Genomic DNA, 22,887 nt, shown 5'->3' on the forward strand with positions numbered 1-22,887 from the left:
CTCTTAGGGCCATTATATATTCAATGGACAACAAACTCGACCAAACGGAAGCGCGTTAATCTGTCCGATATATACAGGCGCACTCTGCATCATTGAACGCATAAATATTCGGTCCCTTTCGTGCTCCTCTTCCCTGTGAAGGAGAGACTCGGCCGTAATTGCTCCGAAGCGTTAACTATAATTAGCTTTGTTTTTCTGTCAATCTTAGGCGAGTGTTAGCTTTTTTCTATCATCCCTAGACAAACGGTCTGACAATAAAGTAACAATACAATGGTTGACATACTCTCTGTGTGTATGTGCAGAACAAAACGTGCAACGAAGTGCTCCTGAACGTAATATTTCACGGCCACAATTCGCGCCCACCTCTCTTTTTACAGCGAAGCCGTGTATGGCTAGGTCCTGGGAAAAATTTAGTGCTTCTCTCGAGCCGTGTCGATCGGGAATTTTTCCCCTTGCGTGGGCCGATCCAGAAAATAGTGCATTACCGGACCGATCCACGGTGGAGGTGAAGCAGGCTTTAAGCACTCCGCCAACTAGGAAAAGTAAGTTTAATATCTTAGATCCAAATACAACCCGTAAGAGATGTTAAGCTGATCAATGCAGATACAACACTTTTACCCGCGTCTGCCATGTCTACGTGCCCACCGCCGTCTCTTTGTCGGCATTCTAAGCGCTTGCGCATTTCCTTTGCTTTCCCTCGGCTCTCCCGTGGTGGCGGTGACGTGAGCATGGTGTCCGGCAGGACCGCAAGGCGGAAAGAAATGGAAACCGTCCATGTTACGTGAGAATAAAGGCGTTCCTGTCTAGTTGCACAACAGATGTCACCGATTTCCTCCTTCACGACATCATTCTCCACCGCGGTCCACCTCGACAGTTACTTACAGACCGCGGCCGCTCGCTTTTGTCTCGAGTTGTGGACGAGCTCCTCCGCTCTTGTGCCACTGAGCACAAGCTGTACACTGCCTACCACCTACAACAGAACGGTCTTACGGAACGTCTCAGCCGAACACTCATAGAGATGCTGTCAATGTACGTTTCCAACGATCACCACGACTGGGACGCCACGCTGGCCTACGTGACATTCGCGTATAACTCGTCCCGACGTAACACCGCAGGATATTCACCCTTTTATCATTTGTATGGTCGCGACTCCACAATGCCCTTTGACACCATCCTACCTTCTGTGTCCCGCGTTAATACTGAGTATGCTCGCGAAGTCATCGGTCGCGCTCACATGGCGCGTCAAATCACCCGATCTCGTTTAGTAGCCTCGAACCATCTGCAAAAAGAGCGTTACTACCGGTGCAGTCGCGTTGTTCAGTTCACCCCAGGTAGTTGGGTGCTGCTTTGGTCACCATGTCATCGGGTCGGCCTCTCCCAGAAGCTTCCCTCTCGTTACCCAGGGCCCTATGAAGTCCTACGTCATGTTAACGGCGTCAATTACGAGATCGCGCCGTTACAGTTTGATCCATCCCCAAGACTGCCGCCTGTTGACGTCGTCCACGTTTCGCGGCTGAAGCCATACTTCTCTCGTAGTTCTTCGCCTACCATGCACCGAGACGGCGCTTCGCCACCCGGGGCTCCTGTTACGGAAGGATGAACGAAGAAAGGAAGCAGTAGACCGCAAGACGCTGGCTGCTTCGGGTTGTTGGTGCTCACCCTCTTAACTACTCAGACTCATTTTGTATATATATTGTAAATGTAATCTTCTATACACCCAACAACCCCGTAACAGTATTACAAGGTGGTGCTAGAAGTGGCAAATGACGTTGAATACAAAAACATTGTTCACATGCGCGTTTCCAAGAAAAGAAACAAAGAGAAACCGCCTACACCATAAATACGTATTTGATTACTACCGAAACGACTTGCAAATATTTTGGCACTGAAGAAAGCCGGAGAGAGGAAATTACAGTTGTTATAATTAATGATTCAGTTTAATCAAAGTGGCAACGGAAGCAGGGCTAGCAGCGAGTACCTAGAAGTACTGGGAGAGCACAATTTACGAATAAACACTAGCAGGCTTCTCGTCTCCTTCGGTGAAAGAAGGGACGGTTTGGAGGCATTTATCCGGCGCTTTCAGAGTATCGCAAGAGGCGAGAAGTGGCCCGAAGGCCAGTGGTCGATCACCCTTTGGACCTGTTTAGGCGGAGAAGCGCTTAGCGTTTAAGGACGTTTACAGCAGGACAATGAAGCGGACTACACAGAAGTGAAGACCGCTCGTCTGAGGTGCTGTCGCTTCACAGCAGATGGGTATCAAGGCAGGTTCAACAACGAGAAACCAGTGGGGGCTCAAATGGCAACCCGATATGCAGCTCGGGTAAGTCTATATTTTGATAGATGACTCGAGCTTTCCAAACTCAATACCGAGTACAGCTCCCTTCACGCACTGCTGATTAGAAAGAGATTTTTGCACGATTGTGGTCTGAATTTGTCGCTTCACCTAAAGGAGAAGAAGGCAGGATCTCAATTTGGACGATATGTTAGAGCTGGCAGACCAATTCCTTGAAGCTCAGTGTGGAGCAAATCTCGCGAAAACAAAGAAAGGTCATCCAGTCGTAGCCGAGAGACAGGAAACTGAAAAGAGAGGAAACGGCCGCCCGCCCCTGCCGCGTTGTTACCTCTGCAATCGCGGAAACCACGCACCCCAGCTGTGTCGCAACAAACCCGCGGCGAACGCGGCCGTCGTCTGTTTTACGTGCGGTGGAAAGTGTCACAGATCCTACAACTGCCAAGCGGCCTCTAATAACAGACTACAGGCATCGGACGTTTATGCCCCCAAGAAAGTAGATCACCACGATCAGAGACGTGATGGCCTTCTCAACAATATCTGGACTCTATCAGTTCCGTTTATGCCTTTTGGCCCCTGCGGTGTGGGCAAAATTGATGCGCAAGGTTGCGGAAGGTGTACCCGGTGTAGAACACTACTATGACGATGTCACCTGGTGGCCACCGAAACGTGAGAAGAACATCTGAGGTCCTTGGAGCTACTTTTCAAGAGCATCGTGGCGGACGGGTTAACAGTGCGCCCCAGTAAGTGTGAGGTTGAGATGGAGGTGATAGACTTCCTGGGCCGTCGAGTTTGACGAGGCAAACTGCAAGCACTTGTGAGGACGCTGCACAAGATTGAAGCTGCAGCACGCCCGTCAACAAAGCGGCAGGTACGCGCCTTTCTCGTACTGACCCGGTACTATCGGGAATCCATCCCAAACTACGCTGAAATCAGTGCTCCACTCACGGAAATAACCCGGAAGGGAAAGAGAAACTCTGTCAAATGGACACCAGCATACGAAGAAGCGTTTCGGGAACGCAAACGCCAGATCTTCATAGACCACATATTGCGAGTCCCGAATTTAAACCAGCTCTTCATCCTTCGTACAGACGCATCGGACACGAGTCTGGGAGCGGTGCTCATGCAAACCTACGAGAAAAATCTCCACCGCATAGCTTATGCCAGCCGAAAGCTGCTTCCTCGGGAAGCCGCCTACAACACAGTGGAGTGCGAGTGTGTGGCGCTGGTCTGGAAGGGGGGGGGGGGGGGGGGGGGCTAAATTCTCCATGTACTTGTAAGGCGGTCATTTTTTCGTTAGAACCAACCACCAACGACTGAGCTACATCCGACACGCGAAACAACTGACGGTCGGGTACTTCGATACAGTTTACTACTTCAGGAGTATCAGTTCACGGTCACCCACAATAAGGGAAGCGAGAATGTATGAGGCAGTTACTTGAGCCGAATATAAGGTTATTCTACAGTTGGAGATGTTCGTGTTGTATACATAGGCGTGCAGTTCTCTGTTGATTTAACTTTTTTTGGTGTAGTACACATTTTATATTGTGTGTATAGCGTTTTCTATACATGAAACGGTGAATCACTTTTTTTCTCGAAAATGCCACCAGTGAAAGCGAATATTATTTTATATCTGAAAAAGGGGGCAGTTGTCACGGTGCGGCGTTATTCGATTCGGCGAAGCACCGATCAACGGGCTCGAAAAGGTCGTCGGAAAAGGAACCGGTGAGCAAGACGGTTATTGCTGGTCACTCGGGCAAGCGGCAGAAAAAAGTAGAAGATAGATTTAGAGATCATTTTCTTTTTGTCGTCGGCGCGACCGTGACTCCCCGACGGCTTTTTTGCAGGCAACCCTGTGTACTCTCAGCCTCGCGCGCGCATTAAGAAGCTTGCTAAGAAAGCAGGGGTGCAAATACTTCGAAATATGTGGTGTCTTTGTGCAATCCTGTGTCCACGAATTGCTGACAGTGTATGTGTGCCAACAGCGCCGTATGGCCGGCTGCCGTCGTTTCTCCTGTGTTTGTGAATAAACAATAGAGGCCCGCCACGGAGTCAAAGCTGTGCGTGCGTGTTGCAATATAAGTGCGCGAACTTTAACAGCAGGGGGGAATCACCCGTTTCCTCACCCCTTATTAAAAGGGGCGCGGCCAAGACCTTGTGAGGAGCCGGGATATAATTGGGTCAACTTGATTGGATCGTCACCAATATCTGCCGTTCCCCAACACAGGGAACTAAGAGAAGAAGTTCTTTAAACGCAGGCTTAAGACTGAGCTAAGCTAGTGAAGAAGCTGAGCCTACATTCTCCTGAGAAACGTCAAGGAGCTAGTGCCGTCCAGTATTGCCTGGGCCGCCTAGCCGCGTCTGAACTGCGAGTTACTAGTAGACGTAACAGACCACAAAACAACGTCGGCAATGAAGCTCACGGTAGTTCCCCTAAAGGTAGCTCAACCTGCTCGAGGGTAGACGACAGACCTAGACTTCCGGGAAACCCAGCCCAGCAATCGCATCCATCGCAACAAGATTGGCTTGGCACCGTTCTTCAGGAAAGCTCTCTCGTTGACTCGACGATTTATGGACTCGCTGCTGCTGCCCGGCCATGCGTATGTCATCATTTGTTTTCTTTTGAACTCTGTTTAGCTGACCACCATTAAGTGTGTTTTGTGTAGTTGTAATTTCTATATTTACTGTTGGCTGTTCGTTGCATTTATTTCGTCTTCACCATTGATCTACATTAAACGCATGTGTGTTAGTGTGCTTGTGTTTTTTGTGTTTGGTTTAAATTGTGTGTAGTTATCAGCCTATAAATATGTTTTTCTCTCTACCTGCCGACTCTGACTCCTTTGCTGTGTTCGCTTAGAGCACGGAACGACCAACCGGCTTGTATACCCCGTCGACGACTTCGCACCGACTGCGAACAGATGACACGCCGTGACACACTGACTGTGAATGCTGTAGACTCCTGAGACTGATGTGGTGCTGCCCCGTGCCGCGCCACATTTGCATAGCTTATTTGAGGTAAGAGTGAAAGCCTCTTCCTTGCTTCTTGTCTTTTACTGTGAAAGCAATCACCTCCTCCTTCCAACAGGGACATGATCGTGAATCTGTTGGATGATCCCCTTCTCAGTTGAAACAGCGTGGGGAAGCGTTGCAGTTTTCAGAGGGATGGTCGCTGGCACTGCATTCCGCGCAAGTTTTTTTTTGCCTTTACATGATTAAGATGCATGTTTCTTTGCCCCTACATGATTAAGTCAAACCTCTGGCACGTGAAGCACTGCCTTGGGTTCGGTGTGCATGGTCTGACATTGGTCTTTAGATATCCTGCGTCGAGAGAGGGGGTAAGCATGGTAGTACCAAATGTAAGAATTACATATTTGGTGGGGAGTTGTTCATCTCTTCTTTGGATTGTAGTTCTTCGAACTGTGTTGACATTTTGTTCTTCAAGCCCCTCGAGCAGTTCCTCTTCACTCAAGCTGAGGAGATCGTCCTCTGAGATAACGCCCCTGCAGGTGTTTAATGAACGATGGGTAGTAATCGTGACTTAGGTTTCACCAATACTGGCGAGTTCGGACAGCTTTTGCAGTTGTTCTTTGTTCCTTAATTCTATTAACAGATCTCCGCTGGTCATTTTAAAGGGTTTGCATCCTTTGCCAATTTTTGTACAGGGCATTCCGTCACCAAGAAAGTGGATGAACTTATGCGTACTTGTTCATTCACTATGCAAGACGTGGTAATGTGGGAAATGGTCTAGGTTGGTTGGTTCCGAGGGCAAATGAAAAAGGTGTATCGCTGCGACCTCTTTTCAGAGGCCGATATGGAAGTCGGGAAAACGCTTCTGCCATAACATGGTTTCAAAAGTCGGCAGCAGTCATAGCCACCCACCACCGAGTCTAACAACGGGACGCTACATGTTCCGGGAAACCTGCAGAGGCCAGCTATGCATCGTCACTATAACCTAACTTATATACCGAAGACTGCCACTTCGGTGTCCCATGTGGCACTTCGATGAGTTTATTTGGTGCCGAGCCTTGCGGAAGACGTCAAGGATTGCGGCGACGCACTCAAGGTGGGTCAGAAATGTAGGAGAAAACACAAGGACGTCGTCGAGGTAACAAAGGCAAGTTGACCATGTGACACCTTGAAGCAGAGAGTCCATTATCCGTTCGAACGTGACGGGGGCATTGCATAAACCGAAAGACATAACCTTGAATTGGTAGAGGCCATCTGGATGGACTAAAGCGGTCTTTTCTCGGTCTTGCTCATCGATGGAAATATACCAATAACCAGATCGAAGGTCGATGGACGAAAAGTATTTGGCACCATGAAGACAGCCAAGAGCGTCGTCGATTCATGGTAAAGGGTATTTTAGTGATTCGGTTTAGGTGGTGGTAATCAACGTAGGAACGCCACGTGTCGTCTTTCTTTTTGACGAGCAGGACCGGCGACGCCCAACGACTCGATGAGGCCTCAACAATGCCTCTGGCGAGCATCTTGTTTACTTCCTGCTGGATAACTTGCCGCTCTGCCGTGGACACGCGATATGGTCGGCGGTGAATGGGACCAGCATCACCAGTGTTTTTCCGATGCTTAATAAGGGACGTCTGACAAATTGCTCGATTGTCAGTGTCAAATATGCCGCGGTAGGAAAGCAAAAGGCGATATAGAGCGGCTGCTTGGTCAAGTGCGAGGTCCGGAGGGCCCATGGGACATAATAGGCCGTCGAGGTTCAAGGCATCCTGCGGGTAATCAGGAGGATCTGGAGACGCGTCGGCTGCAAAAGCAGTGACGTGGTCGTCTGTCACTGACCGGAGCGTGGCCACTGCTATGCCTTCAAGTAACACTTGATTCGTCAAGCCAAAATTGATAACAGAGAGACACATTCGATTAGCGGCAAGGCTTGCGACGGAGTGTGGCACAGCGGTGGCGGTTGCAGCACTGACCGGTTAGATTCACTGCGTGAACCCAGTTCGTTCTACCTTCTCTTTTCCCGAGTGATGGTGTACACGCGCCTCGTTCGAACAATCACATGCCACCCGCGTGTAGTAATATTATAAACGGTTAACCCTTGCCGCCAAGAAATTCGGAAGTAAAAAAAAAGGCACAAGAAGGCATAAAAGATGAGAAGGCTAGAGAGAAAGATTGAAGAGGAGGACAAGAAAAGGCGACTGTCGGTTTCCTCCAGATGGGTCAGTCTGGAGGTGCCGTCTATGTGAAGTAGAAGCCGAAGAGGTTTCTTGCCTACGAGGGGGGGCCTTAGAGGTCTGAACATCCAGCATTGGCTCAACCGCCAGGATCCCCCCTTTCCCAGACATGGATAAGCCACGCACGGCTACACGCTGGAGGTTCCAACCCTCACGTGCTCGGGTACATGGTGCACCAACACACCAAACACCTGCTGACACAGACTGCGAGGTATACGTTTTCTATCCAGATGACGAGGGGCACGTACCCCAGGGCACGTGCCCCTCGTATAGAGACATGGCGGCATTCGCGCACATGCTCAGGCAGTGTAGAAACGCTCTTCCCGACTCTACCTCAGACGAGGCAACGGACGTGAACCAGATACACCTGACGGCTGTATACGCACGTGACGATATGGCCCTGGTGAAATAGAAACAGTGCGGAGATCTCTGCCTCTGGCCACGAAGGCTGAAATATGCAACGACCATGAAGCGTCTTGTCGATGATCGGTGCTGCTGTTTTCGGTGCTTGAAAAGCCAAAGAGTGTGCAATTATGCCATCCATATGCCGGATGGTCATATTTAAGATTGTCTCTTGCTGATAGCATAATTCTCCATCGAGCTGGATTATTCAATGAGGCGGACCCTATTTGCACGAGAAACTGAAGCACATAATCACCAAACAATACGAAACGACTAATTATCCTAGCAATTGCTTCTTTTCAGCGAATATGAACTGAGATTGCCATGTAAGACATGTCTTGCAAAAATTATTTCAGGCAACAGTTGTAATTGGTCGGATTCGATATACTTGCTTCCAAAAGAAATCAGGACTCTGTTGTATCACTAGCCCTTTAACTCTCGTTTAAACTACTACCAACAAGTATGGAGTACAGCGACGGTCACTAACCTAACAAAATGTACTTGGCATTAATAATAACTGTTTTCGGCATATTTTAAAGACTCATTTTGCGACATCTACTGACGTTTTATTCTGCAGTTCAGGAGTACTTAAGGTATCATTATCATCATGAGCCTGGTAAGGCCCACTGCAGGGAAAACGCCTCTCCCATACTTCTCCAAATACCCCGGTCATGTACTAATTGTGGCCAGGTTGTCCCTGCAAACTTGTTAATCTCATCCGCCCACCTAACTTTCTGCCGCCCCCTGCTACGCTTCCCTTCCCTTGGAATCCAGTCCGTAACCCTTAATGACCATCGGTTATCTTCCCTCCTCATTACATGTCCGGCCCATGCCCATTTCATTTTCTTGATTTCAACTAAGATGTCATTAACTTGGGTGTATTCCTTAACCCAATCAGCTCTGTTCTTATGCCTTAATGTTACACCCATCATTCTTCATTCCATAGCTCGTTGCGTCGTCCTCAATTTACGTAGAACCCTTTTCGTAATCCTCCAGGTTTCTGCCACGTACGTGACTACTGGTAAGACACAAATTAAAAGTTAAGGTATATCAGATATAGAAGTATACGTTAAGCATGCAATCAAATTGGACACTCGTAAAAACATTACAAGTTTGCATATTTCAGCAAATTTACGAGTTAGGCATTTAAATCATCCCACGCCTCATGGACAAAACTGGGAAGTAGACAAATTACGATAAAACTGCGGAAATAAGGGCTTGTCTTACACTCTTCCTTCCCCTTTAATTCATTATGACCTTAAGCATACTGACTTGTCGTTCATATCAGAATATCCGCAGTGACACAGTGATGATGAACTATGCGATTTGAATTACTTAGCACTTGTTTTTATTATATGGTTTGTCTCATTGTCAAACGGATACTCTTGTGTAGGCTTGTGTCTAATTTTTCCATTTGGTTGTATGTGGCTGTTTGTAGCAAGTCTATTTCTATACTGTATCTTATTTGTATTCAGTACATTTGTTCCAGATGTAAAAAGATAGCATTCAGGTTTTCATTTTTCTGAAAAAAATTTCTTACGTGATTTTTTGTCTATTGCGCACATTGTAATAATTGATTAAAATCTTTTGTAACTAAGTATTAGCTCTGCATTTCCATTTAGTGTGTGTGTGTGGCCTATTATAACACGCTCGCCGTTAAATATCGATTTTCCTTCATTTACCGTAATGCCATGACCACTCCAAACTTTTTTAACGGGGCTGTGAACTAGTGAAGCTGTTTTGAAAAACACCTTTTTTTTCATTTCTTACTTCGGTTGACGGACGAAATTTATATTTTTATAAAAAAAATATTTATATAGATTTTATATAGAAAGTACTTGGATTAAATGGTTTACGGCTTATATACAAATCTACGAGTTGCAGCGGCGAGTTAGCAAGATTTATCCACTTAGAATTAATTCCCATGTTGGCACCATTGCTGAAGTTTGCGACAAAATACATCGGCGTTGCGGTTACTTTTGTGCGTCAATGCATAAAATAGCATTTTCTTTAAAAAAATTTCATAAAAACAGCAGTGCATTTTTTCTGCTACTTTGATGGCGAACATATCCATACACAGATCATCTTTGAAATTAGTCCTAAGTGGATGTACCTTACGAATTCACCAGATACATCCTAAATTAGAGCATTTGCACCAGGTGCGAATAATTAGGGAAGTTTCAACTAATAATACGTTTCGATTTTTTGTGAAGGTATTGTCCGCTTCTTTGAACGATCCAGCTCAATGACTATAAGTAACCAGTCTTGCACGGGCAAGATTTACAAGTTCTATAAAATTTAAATGTGATCACCCTGTCCATACCCCGCTGCGCTAGTCCTAGGTTGAGCGCAAAACGTCGGCTGCCAACACAGATGACGTGATATACGAACCTTTTGATTTTATTACGATAAGCACAGGGTATTCGCGTTCGAAGTAGAGAGCCGTGCTTCTCCAGCATTAGAGCAAAGCGTTTTCACTCATGATCCCATCATTGTCGACTCGGTCACGCTCGCAACGAAGTTTTACGTTCGGAGTGACAGGCGCTATTCCTGTGCCGGACTGCATATTACCGTTTTGGTATTTGTTTCAATAAAAGGAAGTTATTATAGGCATGCTCTTCTCGAATTGCCGCCGAACCGTCATCAACTTCGTAGCCGCTCCGATGTTCAGGCATATCGAAGGTGACGTCATCTTTGCGTCACGGCACGCCAGATGAGCACCCATCCACTCCGAATGGAACTCCACTCAGACGCCTGGTCATCGAGCCTATTACTAAAGCTACTTTAGGGAAAGATGACACTGCGATTGTCGAGGCACCATGGAAATAGTTGCTAGTACTTCGATTTTTGGTTTCGCGTGACTTCGTTGAGAAAGTGAACTGCAACTGCACATGAAAACTGCGGCACCGCGAAGTGGTCACTTTTATTTTACCAGAACACCCTTAAAAAACGCGTTGATAGACTTTGGCCTGAATTCCCTGGTGCAGAAGATGCGTTACCAACTTAGACGCAGAGGATGTCTTCTCTACCAATCTTGGTACCATTCTGTTGGGGAGACGGCTCTTCTTTAGCTCAGTCTCCACTTTACTCTACCCAGCGCTTGGTTGCGTGGAGTCTTCTGGCAATGAGATTGCTTCGCAGTTTCGTTTCCCAGAACGGATCCGGCCGGCCTAGTGGACGCTTTTTGGACGACGATCTGAGTAAAATAAAGGCGTTTACACACCTACCACCATCCATTTCCCTTTTTCGAGGTTTGAAATAGAAGGTTGGGCTTAGGGACTAAGGTACTGAGAAGTGCTGGTACACCGAAGAGCCAGGGGACAACGTGAACGCTTCTTTTCGAATGTCTTCCCACAACTCAAGAAAAGATGCGTTGTCCCCTTCTTCTTGTATTTTCTTCTCCAAACGGGCAAGCAAGTCAGGTGTGAAGTATTCTTTCCAGCCTCCCACTTTGGCTTCTTTTACCAACGCGTACTTTGTACTGTCTCCACCATAGCCTTCCTTGCTCGTCACATTGATCTTAACAAAAAGATTGTTCCATTCCGGTGTCTCGCTTTCTCTGAAATTAAGCACGACAACTTTCCTCATGTGTTCTGGTTTGGACCATTCTAGGATATCTTGTAGCATTTGCGAGTTTTCCAGCATAGCCCTCTCGTATCTCTCCCCGATAAAGCTAGCCAATCTCAAAACTGTGCCCATATTGTCCTTTTTGAGCTCTTCATAAGTCACAAAGAACAAGTTTAGTTCGTCCCTGATGGCGTACGCTGACGCCACGTGGTCAAAGTAGCTCCCAAAGCCCAAGTCTCCCTCGATGAAGGGTTCGAAGAACTCGTCGAATGTGCCGTCCTCGAACTGGTAGCTGCTTAGGTCGGTCGTCATGCGAAACTGCGAGACGCAGACGTCCCATGGGTTTCGAGCGACGTATATGTACTTGGCCTCTTTGTTCATATTCTCTCGGCTGAGTGGCTGGTGCGTCATGAAGAGTCTCACGGGTAGAGGCGACTCCCAGCCATCAGTCTCCACATACTCGATTGCCCGGTAGTTGCGGGCGAACTCGCCGTAGGAGCTGATGGGTTTTCCTTCCTTGAGGATTAATTGCGTTATGTACTGAACCCAATGGGACCCACTTTTGGGGTAGGTGCACCAGACGACGTCACCTTTGGCAGCGCGAAAAGAGAGGCTTTTACGAAATACTTCTGGAACGACCAGTGGGGACCTCGGCGCACCGTCGATGACATGACGGTAGGGCCTGCGACTTGGCATGGTGGTGATCTCCCTGGCCCAAGATATCAATCCTGGAAAACGTGAAGAGGCAGGTTGGTTTATTACAGGTACAAATATGCTACTTATTTGCTCAGCAACGGGCAGGTTCAATTTAGTGAACACAGGCCATGTCCAGAAATTATGGACATTCTTCTTCTGAACTTCACGTCAATACATAAACGCAACTGAATGAGCAAAAGAAAAAAATATATATTTCAAAATATCAACCCAGGACCAAAAGTTTCAACTGAATACAGCGAGGGTGCAGTCCATTCTAAGAACAGATACATTAATATCACATATGTGGAACAGTGATGTTGCGTTAGAGCAGTGTTATGGTCAGGGATGGGCGGCGAAATCACACGACAGGAGCAAACCGTTTTGAACCCTCCCGGCAAAGAGCATACTGACTTGATGAAGCGCCAAATGCGAACCGTAAAGCGATTTACTACTGCTGACGTTGGAACGGTAATGACAGCGGGTGTGTAATGAAGTCCGTTTGCATGCACAGGTTTACGAGCCGGGATGGAGAGTGGGTCGTTACGCGTGTGAATGTCTTGGCGGAGCCTGTGTATGGTTTTCTGCGCGCGTCTATGTGTGCGCGTGCGTATGCCTCCCTATTTGCATTTGGATGAGCGCGAGTGCGTGTATGTGTGCATTCGCATATTCGTGCAAGTATACGCACGTGCATCTAGGCATGCTTGACGTGCATGCGGGGGCGCGTGTGAAACTGCACTTGTGCAAACGTGTGTTCATGTTTCAGCATGCTTGCGTGCGAACAAATGCGTGCATGTTTGCGTGCGCATGGATATCTGTGCATCCGCATTGTATGCGTGTGTCTGCGAGAGAGAGAGTGTGTTTGTGTATGTGCGTATGTGCGAGGCGAAGAGGGAGAGTGTGTGCTTGCGAGGGAGAAACAGTGTGCGTGCGGCTGTGGTGCTTGCGTCTCTGTGCGTGTTTATTGTGTTTGTGAGGCTGTGTTCGTGTGTGCGACGTTTTTTGGATAGTTCAATGAAAAGCTCCCTTCGTTGGCCCGGTGTCTTTCTCGTGTTCTCTTTTTCCGGGGCTGTATAGCAGGTTTATTTTGTAAAACGACATTTATTAAAAGCGGACTCCCACGCTACGTAAAACAATTTACTTTTACAACCTTGCAACGCGAAAGCTGCCGCAGCTTAAGGAAAAGCGAACTCAAGCACTCTTTTTTTTTACGCTGTAGCTACATATTTGTCAAATATGCATCCAATCCACGCCGTTGGGCACAGGCAAAACGAGTACTCTGTTGAAGCCGAACAGCTGATCCCTGAGTGTGTACGCTAGTCCGTAATTCAGCGCAACTAATTGTGACTCGCAGCGCTGTACTTTCGTCTGCAAAGAATTTCAAGTGCTTCTTCCGGGAGCTGTGAGATACAAGAGTGAGGTGAGTAAATATTACTCGTGTAGTGCTTGCATTGTACGCATTTCGCTGCCTGTGCTGTGTGACATGTGATCCCCTTCTTTAGGAAGGGCCAACCAGAATTATTCATAACACCCGAGGACAAAATTTGGAACGTAGCGGGTGGAGAAATCACATTAACACTTCCTTGCTGGTGAGTTCGTGCATACTTGATTTGAATATTATCACAGCCATAACACATCCAACCACAAAGCAACAAGGACGGGACAGAAGCACTGACTGTCAACTAAATTTTATTGGTGGAAGACGGACACCGTATGTAAGGCGAAAGGCAGAGGTGAATTGGAGTAGAGTGATACAGTTGGGAAAAATGACGTTGCGCATCGATGAACGTACACTCGTGAGCGAAAGTATACGGACGAGGTTTGCACGATGAAGCTGATTTTCTCCTATGCCTGTGAATATAAGTTAAAATTAAAGATTGTAGTTTAAACTTGGCATTGCGGAATTTCCGCTACCCTCTTCAATCTCGGCTTACGCATGTTAGTAATGAACAAATTCAGTTTTTTCTGTGACTTTGTGGTCCGTATACTTTTGGTCACAGATGTACGTGCCGGCAATCAACAGGAACAGGAAACAAAACAAAAAAAAAACTAGAAAAAGGCAAGAAATACTAACAGACAATCAACTCAGTAAGCGGTTGCTCCTACAAATTCAACCTCTGTAGCAAATAGCGATACTGAGGGGGTACTTATGTACCTCCTGCCATATTTATTTATGTGAAACGCCTCCAAACTGACGCACGCCATCGGGTCGGCACTCTTGCCAAGAATTTCTGTCTCTCCCAACAGAGCCTAATAGGATGCACTAGTTCATATTTCTTTTGGCACTCTCATACTGGGCCGCCCGCAGTGCCAAAGTACCGCTTGTTCTAGCGCCCAAGACCATTTTGTTAAAAGAAGAAGTTTTTGTTGAGTTAATATTATCGATTTGGGTCCTCAATTCCAGAATGACAATGTTTCATCTACCCTTGCTACTTAGGCAATTATTTGGTATGTTATTATTAATTATCGGCCATATTTTGCACGATACCGAGTTCCTAGTGGTCACAAAGGCACATGACATGATAGAATACTGGAAGATAACCTCACAAAATTCACCTTTTAATAAAAAGAAATTCGGAAATCCACCCAATCGTAGCAGTTGCTACAATGGAAACCCGTAGGGGTTCCTTGAAAGAAATGCCTCACAGTTGAAGAAAATTCTTCCTTGTCCGGGACTCGAACCCGAGTCCACCACATTTTCGGGGCAGCCGCTCTACCATCTGAGTTAACCAGTCTGCTAGCAGATGGCAGGGCGAAGTCGAATTTGTCAACAACTCGAAGCAAAGGCAAGAGTTTGACATAATAGTTCTGCAGAAACCCGCAAGGTGGAGAGAAGTAATAAAGGGAAATTCAGGTCCGCGGTTCAAGTGCCGGACAAGGACAAACTTTCTTGAACTGCGAGGCTTTTCTTTCAAGGAACCCGTATGGGTTTTCATTGCAGCAATTGCTACGATAGGGTGGATGTCTGCATTGCCCTTAATTAGTTACTTCTCTCCACCTTGAGGGTTTCTGCAGAACTATTACGTCAAAACACTGTATTTGTGACATGAAGTTCAACAAAATTCAAGTCCACTTGTTAAAATGTTGGCTCCTGCATTCACCTTGTTCTCGTTTTTCACAACAAAATGATAAAGAGGTGCTTAGTGAGGACTAGGAGACAGTGTCTTTATTCAAAACCGCGAAACTGATAAAAAAATAATACATCATCATCATCATCATCCTGGTTACGCCCATTGCAGGGCAAAGGCCTCTCCCATATTTCTCCAACTACCCTGGTCATGTAACAATTGTGGTCATGTTGTTCCTGCAAACTTCTTAATCTCATCCGCCCACCTAACGTTCTGCCACCGCCTGCTACGCTTCCCTTCCCTTGGAATCCAGTGCGTAACCCTCAATGACCATCGGTTATCTTCCCGCCTAATTACATGTCCTGCCCATGCCCATTTCTGTTTCTTGATTTCAACTAAGATGTCACTAACTCGCGTTTGTTCCCTCACCCAATCTGCTCTTTTCTTATCCCTTAACGTTACACCCATAATTCTTCTTTCCATAGCTCGTTGTGTCGTCCTCAATTTAAGCAGAACCATTTTCGTAAGCCTCCAGGTTTCTGCCCCGTAGGTGAAAAAAAAATTATACAATCGATACAAAACTGATAACTCTACCAGTGTACACATACTGACGGCACAGAAACCATCCAACGAATAAATTTTTTAGCCCACACATTCGTGTAATTATTACGTAGTATGCTGATAAAGCTGCAGCCGACAATTCTGCGGCACTACGCATCTGGTACATAGGATACACGAGCTCGGGCGGCTGGTAACCGGATCTTTTTTATCATTTACGCCCAGTGGAACCGGCAGAAAGAGAGGAGTCTTCAGACATATATGACACTGCTGCCCCAATCTCGCACGCAAGGTTCATGCACCCCCCCCCTCCCCCACGTTACTACACCACTGCTTATGTGTACGAAGTCGGTGACTTGTCAAGCGGTGAGCCATGCATCTGAATACAGTATAACGGCTACTGTATGCAACTATAGTTGCAGGGGCGTCTTGCATACGCTTTCTGCTTTGGACATGCCTGTGCATTTCCTAATATCAGTTGGCGCTTCAGAGTTGTGTCATATGAACACTTGAATCACGCTTCCTCTGGAGGTTACAAGCGTGATCTGTGCACTCCTGATTGCGTGGCCGATGAAAATGTGTTCAACGCTTTATTATTTTTAGCGGAGAAAAAAGTTGCGAAATAAAACCTTGCCTTATTTCCGTGTAAGCAGTCTGCCATATACAAAACAGAGAGTTGGTCTAACAAACAAATAACTGTGGTCTAACTGCAACAATTAGATGCCTTCAAGGTTAAGATGCTAAATTTCAAACTGCAGGAATAGTCGAGTCTCTCAAAAAAAGAACTTCATTCCGTACCTTATAGTTAAAATAGGTTCACGTCTTTTAGTAAGCTTAGATACAGGCAACAGTGAACTGTTTCTTTTTAGCCTTGAAAGGCGGATAAACTCGCCATAACGAGCCATGTTGCCCATTCTTAGAGGCAAACCCAGTGCTATCCATTGAACTGGAGGACGATGTTTTCATTCCTACTGAGCATCATGTTTGCAGATATGATCCTCAAGTTATGGCTTGAGCAGTGGCACAACCAGAGATGGTGTGTGTGTGGGGGAGGGGGGGCACACTTGGCACGTGGGTGGGATCTGTCACAAGTAGTGTTTGTTATACACCAGATTATTGAGAGACTGACATCGACAGTATTCTATTTATTATTCGGAGTATTGTAACATTGATACTGAACAAGGGTCATATGTCGGTCATTTCTTTTTTCTATAAATCTAAAAACTGAAGTTAGAGTTTAATCATCAGTATCATCATCCTGTCTTAAGTCCACTGCAGGGCGAAGACCTCTCCGTCCGATGCCAATTACCCCTGTGCTGCGCCAACCGATTCTAGCTTGCGTCTGCTAATTTCTTAATTTCATTACCCCGCCTTCTCTATAGCTGTTCTCGACGGCATTTTCCTTGTCTTTGCATCCATTCTGTAAACCTAACGGCCCACCGGTTTATACCCTATGCATTACATGACCTGCCCAGCTTTATTTCTTTCCCTTAATGTAGGTAAGAATGTCGGCTATGCCCCTTTGCTCTCGGATCCACACCGCTCTCTTCCTGTCTCTTAACGTTACGAATAAACTTCGTTCCATCGTTCCTTGTGCGGTCATTACCTTGTCTTCGAGCTTCTTTGTCAGTCTCCAAGTTTCCGCCCCATATGTTAGCACCAGTAGAATGCATTGATTGTACACATTTATTTTTAGTGATAATGGTAAGCTTCAACTAAGGATCTGACTACGGTCTGCCGTATGCGCTCCAACTTAATTTTATTCATCTGTCAATTTTCTTCTCATGATTAGGGTCCCTCGTGAGTAATTGTCCTAGTTAAACGTATTCGTTTGCATACTCTAGAGGCTGACTGGCGATCCTGAACTCTTTTTCTCTTGTTAGGCCATTGATCATTCATTTCGCTTCCTGCATAATAATATTCGACCCCACTCTTCCACTTTCTCTGTTATGGTCCTCAATCATTTGTTGAAACTCCTCAGTATTGCTGAATAGGACAATGTTATCTGCAAACCGAAGGCTGCTGAGAGATTCGCCATTGATCCTTACCCCTAAGCTGTCAAAATTTTATAGCTTGAATACTTCTTCCATGCACGCAGTGAATAACAATGAAGAGATTGTGTCTCCTTGTTTGACCCATTTCTTTGTAGGTATCTTCCTACTTTTGTTGCGGAGAATTACGGTAGCTGTGGAGTCTTTGCAGATATTTTTAAAGATATTTACGTAAGCCTCCTCTACTCCTTGATTACGTGGTTTCTCTATGACTGTTGCTATCTCTACTGAATCAAATGCCTTTTCGTAATCGAGAGGGTGTTTCAGCGAACACTTTCAAAAATTTTAAAAGGAATGGGGTAATCGGCCTGTGTCCGATTACTCCATTCTAGTTTATGAGCCGGTCTGCTTGAAGTGGCGGACATTACTTGCACAAAAAATTGAAATGTAAAATCGACTAATTAACAATAATTCACTAATTACCTTTTTGGCTAATAATCTAATGACCCATATTGCAATTTACTAACTCTAGCAGCGGGCTTCGCACCGCGGATCCACTTGGAACCAATTATCAGGCCGACACCAGTTTGCAGATATAAATTCCCGAACTTTGCGGACAAATACACTGGCGTTCCCGTTACTTGTGTGCTTTAGTGCATGAAACGACGTTTTCTTAACAAATTAACTCGAACGCCAATGCATTTCTCCGCGAAATTCGGGAACTTATATATCGAAACTGGTGTCGTCCTGAGAATTCCTTTCAGGTGGATCCGCCTCGCTAACTCCAAGGCTAGAATTTGTAACTTGCAATATGGGCCATAATGTAGTTAGTTGGAAATATAATTAGTGACTTTTTGTTGATTAGTTGATTTGCCATATCAATTCTTTGTGCAAGTATTGTCCGCCGCTTCGAGTAGACCAGCTCATGAACTCGAATTGTGATATCTGTCACAGGCAACTTTTAAAGCTCTTTAAAAGTGTTTGCTAGAACATCATGCATAAAAGCCATGTAGGCATTTCGATTGTATCCAGAAGAGGGCTATAGCGCCGAAAAAACACAACACACAGCAAGCGAGATGGGACAGGCGCAACTTCCAACTGTGTATTCACCGCGTATGCGAATGAATATAAGGACAAACAAAAATGGGTAGCAAGAACCACACATGCGCACGAGGTTTTTGCAAAAAGCGGATAAAGATAGGTGAGGTACACACGTATCTCACGCCCATGTATCTAAAAAAGCAGTTTCATTCATATTAATGGAGATAGATGGGGCGCTAGCACAATCGCTACAGTTTCTTTCAATATAGTAGGCCTCCAACAGTTCACGGGCTGTCTGGTCCTTACTTCTGTTTAAAACCTTTGCTTCTTTCAGCGTTGCCACACACCTAATCTTCCTTTTCCGCAGGCTTTACAATGATGCGGCAGATGAGAACCAGTGCCATTCTTTAAATCGCGATTATGTTCCGCTAATCGGTCAGTAATACAACGACCGGTTTGTCCGATGTACTTCTTTCCACATGTGAGAGGTATGTGATATACGACTCCCACGGCACATTTAACAAGCGGGGCTGCATGTCTCTTTTTACAGTCAGTTTTGTTTACCTTGTTGGGATCAGTTCTAACGCACAAGCCAGCCAGTTTCTTTGGGGCGGAAAAAACCACAGGAACCTTATATTTTGTCGCTACATTCTTCAAATTGTGCGCTACCTTATGGGTGTACGGGATGACAGCCGGTCTATTTTTGCTTTTGGGGACGTCATCTTGGTCGACTTTCTTTGTACTTTCTTTTTTCAATTTTCGCAGCAAGGCTTCCGCTACTCCGGTTAAGATCAAGGTTGGAATGCCTGCTTTTTCCAACTTCCGAATCTGGGTGTGAAAGCCTACCTCTGCCTTATGGCAACAAGATTTCTTCAGCGACGCTTCAAGGCACATCTGAGCAATGGCGCGCTTTACTTTCTTTGAATGGGAGGAATCATAGGGCATTACTTCTTTTTGTGCCTGAGGATGATACATCCAGCAAAAGCTTTGGTCATTAAGGGTGATGTCAATGTCTAAAAACTGCAATCTGTTGCCTTGGGCAAGCTCATGGGTGAAGTCCAAACCTTTTGCAAGTAGTTTAAAACCAGATAAATCTTCTTCCACTATTTGTGGGTAAGATGAGGAAACCTGTTTCTTTAAAATAATAAAAAAATCGTCAACATATCTAAAAGTTTTCAGCACTTTGGCTTCGTCGAAAGTATCCACCATTGACCTGTCCATCTGCGCGAGAAAGATGTTACATAGCACTGGAGCGACGTAGGAACCAATGCAAATTCCTTTTTTCTGGACATACAGCTGGTCTTCTAATAATTCCACCGCGCATGACAACTAATACTCTTACAATGCCAAGAAAACACCGGCAGAGTTCTGGAAGGAAATGGACCCATTCTTTTCAATGCGCGACTGTGCAGCGGCTAACTACTCAGTCTGTGGGATAGAATAGAACAGGTCAACAACGTCAATGGAAGACATATAACCTGAAGACTTATTGTCATTCAAAAATTTAACAACATCGAGAGAGTTCCTGCAAGAAAATGGGTCTTCGACATCTAACCCATTAAGTTGTCTTAGCAGGTAACCGCTAACATGGCTCTGCCAAGCCCCTCTTTGACTCACGTTACATCTGAACGGGATTCGTCCCTGATGTGCTTTCGCCGTGAAAAACCCGTGTAAGCTATTTCCTTTACAAAGCCGAATACCTTTAGCAATTCTGTCCAAGCCAATACTTTCACACAGAGAAACCGCATTAGATTTCAGCTTTCCCAGATTAACCACAGTCTTCCGGAAATTCCTGTGCACAGCTTCATGAGCCTTCTCGTTGAACATACCAGACGGAATGATGACGAATACGCCCTGCTTGTCCACTTGGGTGAGTCGCAGCTTCTGGTCAGCGAAGAACTTGACGAATCTTTTGGTGGTCGAGTCATGTCCAGCTCCGTGGATGGGCGCGGTCCTGTTGAGGCTGTCCACACCATCTAGCAAGCACCTTTCCTGGTGCTCTGGGTCAGCTTTACCGGCAATCCTTCGATTCAAGGAAAGTAGCTCATGCCCTGGAATCCTAGGCTCGATGCTGTACTTCGGGCCCTTCCTAAGGATGGCAACTACATCATCCGGGATACTAGTACCCCCCAGAACCGTGAGCGCCATGCTGCTGTCTTGATTTCTTCTTTCAACACATTTTGATAGTACTGGCAATGTCTTTTTCCGCATGAATTCACTAGTTTGGGCGGCCAGCCGCCTGAAGGACTGAAGTTTCACGCCTTCAATGTTCGCAGAGTTCTGGGAAAAACATATCCATTGCAGCCAACCGTACAGAAGACGTACCTGATGCCACAGTTCCGCACGTAAAATTCGGCATATCCTCTTGACGTGGCTAAGTGAAGGTCTGGTAGAACCAAACAGGCTGGAGATCTCGCGTGGGACTAGGCCTTTTCTTATACAGAATCCCATGTTCCTAGCGCGGCAGGAGATGAGGGCGATATGGCTGACTAACATTGAAAGAGGCGGTGGTCTTGCAGAAGGAACACAAAGAAAGGGGCCCACTGTAGAAGAAAGGTAACTGAGTAATACTTGTTGGGGGGCTAGTTGGCGCATGTTTCCAGAAGAGCGTTATAGCACCGAAAAAACACAACACACAGCAAGCGAGAGAGGACAGGCGCAACTTCCAACTGTTTATTCACCGCGTATGCGAATGGATATAAAGACAAACAAAGATGGGTAGCAAGAACCACACATGCGCACGTGATTTTTACAAAAAGCGGATAAAGATAGGTGAGGTACACACGTATCTCACGCCTGTGTATCAAAAAAGCAGTTTCATTCTTATAAATCGAGATAGATGGGGCGCTAACACAATCGCTACAGTTTCTTTCAATATAGTAAGCCTCCAACGGTTCACGGGCTGTCTGGTGCTTAGTTCTGTTTAAAACCTTTGCTTCTTTCAGCCTTGCCACACACCTAATCTTCCTTCTCCGCAGGCTTTACAATGATGCGGCAGATGAGAACCAGTGCCATTTTTTAAATCGCGATTATGTTCCGCTAATCGGTCATTAATACAACGGCCGGTTTGTCCGATGTACTTCTTTCCACATGTGAGAGCTATCTGATATACGACTCCCACGGCACATTTAACAAGCGGGGCTGCATGTCTCTTTTTACAGTCAGTTTTGTTTACCTTGTTAGGATCAGTTTTAACGCACAAGCCAGCCAGTTTCTTTGGGGCGGAAAAAACCACAGGAACCTTATATTTTGTCGCTACATGCTTCAAATTGTGCGCTACCTTATGGGTGTACGGGATGACAACCGGTCTACTTTTGCTTTTGGGGACGTCATCTTAGTCGCCCTTCTCAGTACTTTATTTTTTCAATTTTCGCAGCAAGGCTTCCGCTACTCCGGTTAAGATCGAGGTTGGAAAGCCTGCTTTTTCCAACTTCCGAATCTGGGTGTGAAAGCTTACCTCTGCCTTATGGCAAGAAGATTTCTTCAGCGACGCTTCCAGGCACATCTGAGCAATGGCGCGCTTTACTGTCTTTGAATGGGAGGAATCATAAGGCATTAGTTCTTTCTGTGCGCGAGGGCGATACATCCAGCAAAAGATTTGGTCATTAAGGGTGATATCAATGTCTAAAAACTGCATTCTGTTGCCTTGGGCAAGCTCATGGGTGAAGTACAAACCTTTTCCAAGTAGTTTAAAACCAGATAAAACTTCTACCACTATTTCTGGGTAAGATGAGGAAACCTATTTCTTTAAAATAATTAAAAAATCGTTAACATATCTAAAGTTTTCAGAACTTTGGCTTCGTCGAAAGTATCCGCCTATAACCCTCTTCTGGAAACATGCCCCAACTAGCCCCCAAGAAGTATTACTCAGTTACATTTCGATTGTACTCTGCAGATTTCTCGATTATCGGATTCATTGCCATGGATGTGATCCATTGTACAGTACCCCTTCCTGAAGCCAGCCTGTTCCCTTGGTTGACTGAAGTCAAGTGTTGCTCTTATCCTATTAGAAATTGTATTCGTGAATATTTAATAGAATACTGGAACTAAGCTAATGGGCCTATACGATTTCAATTCTT

General features: G+C 45.8%; 1 protein-coding gene and 1 pseudogene across 1 annotated transcript; both read right to left on the minus strand.

Annotated features, from left to right (window-relative positions):
• Window positions 1-451: 451 nt before the first annotated feature.
• LOC135903288 (U2 spliceosomal RNA) lies at window positions 452-631 on the minus strand (annotated as a pseudogene).
• Window positions 632-10,821: 10,190 nt separating this feature from the next.
• Window positions 10,822-20,956, minus strand: LOC135903191 (sulfotransferase 2A8-like). The gene is made up of 2 exons (XM_065433593.1): window positions 20,638-20,956; window positions 10,822-12,185 (listed from the first exon to the last, which is right to left on the minus strand). The coding sequence occupies exons 1-2, from the start codon at window positions 20,954-20,956 to the stop codon at window positions 11,170-11,172; spliced, it is 1,335 nt and encodes a 444-aa protein (XP_065289665.1). The 3' UTR covers window positions 10,822-11,169.
• Between the last annotated feature and the right edge of the window lie 1,931 nt (window positions 20,957-22,887).

Source organism: Dermacentor albipictus, chromosome 2, assembly GCF_038994185.2.
Source record: "Dermacentor albipictus isolate Rhodes 1998 colony chromosome 2, USDA_Dalb.pri_finalv2, whole genome shotgun sequence".
Classification (NCBI taxonomy): domain Eukaryota; kingdom Metazoa; phylum Arthropoda; class Arachnida; order Ixodida; family Ixodidae; genus Dermacentor; species Dermacentor albipictus.

Excerpts from the sequence above, each read along its gene's own strand:
- LOC135903191 (XM_065433593.1), bottom strand. The coding sequence starts at position 20,956 with ATGGCGCTCACGGTTCTGGGGGGTACTAGTATCCCGGATGATGTAGTT. Across the intron at positions 12,186-20,637 it reads ATTCGTCATCATTCCGTCTG|GATTGATATCTTGGGCCAGG; the intron begins GTATGTTCAACG and ends CACGTTTTCCAG.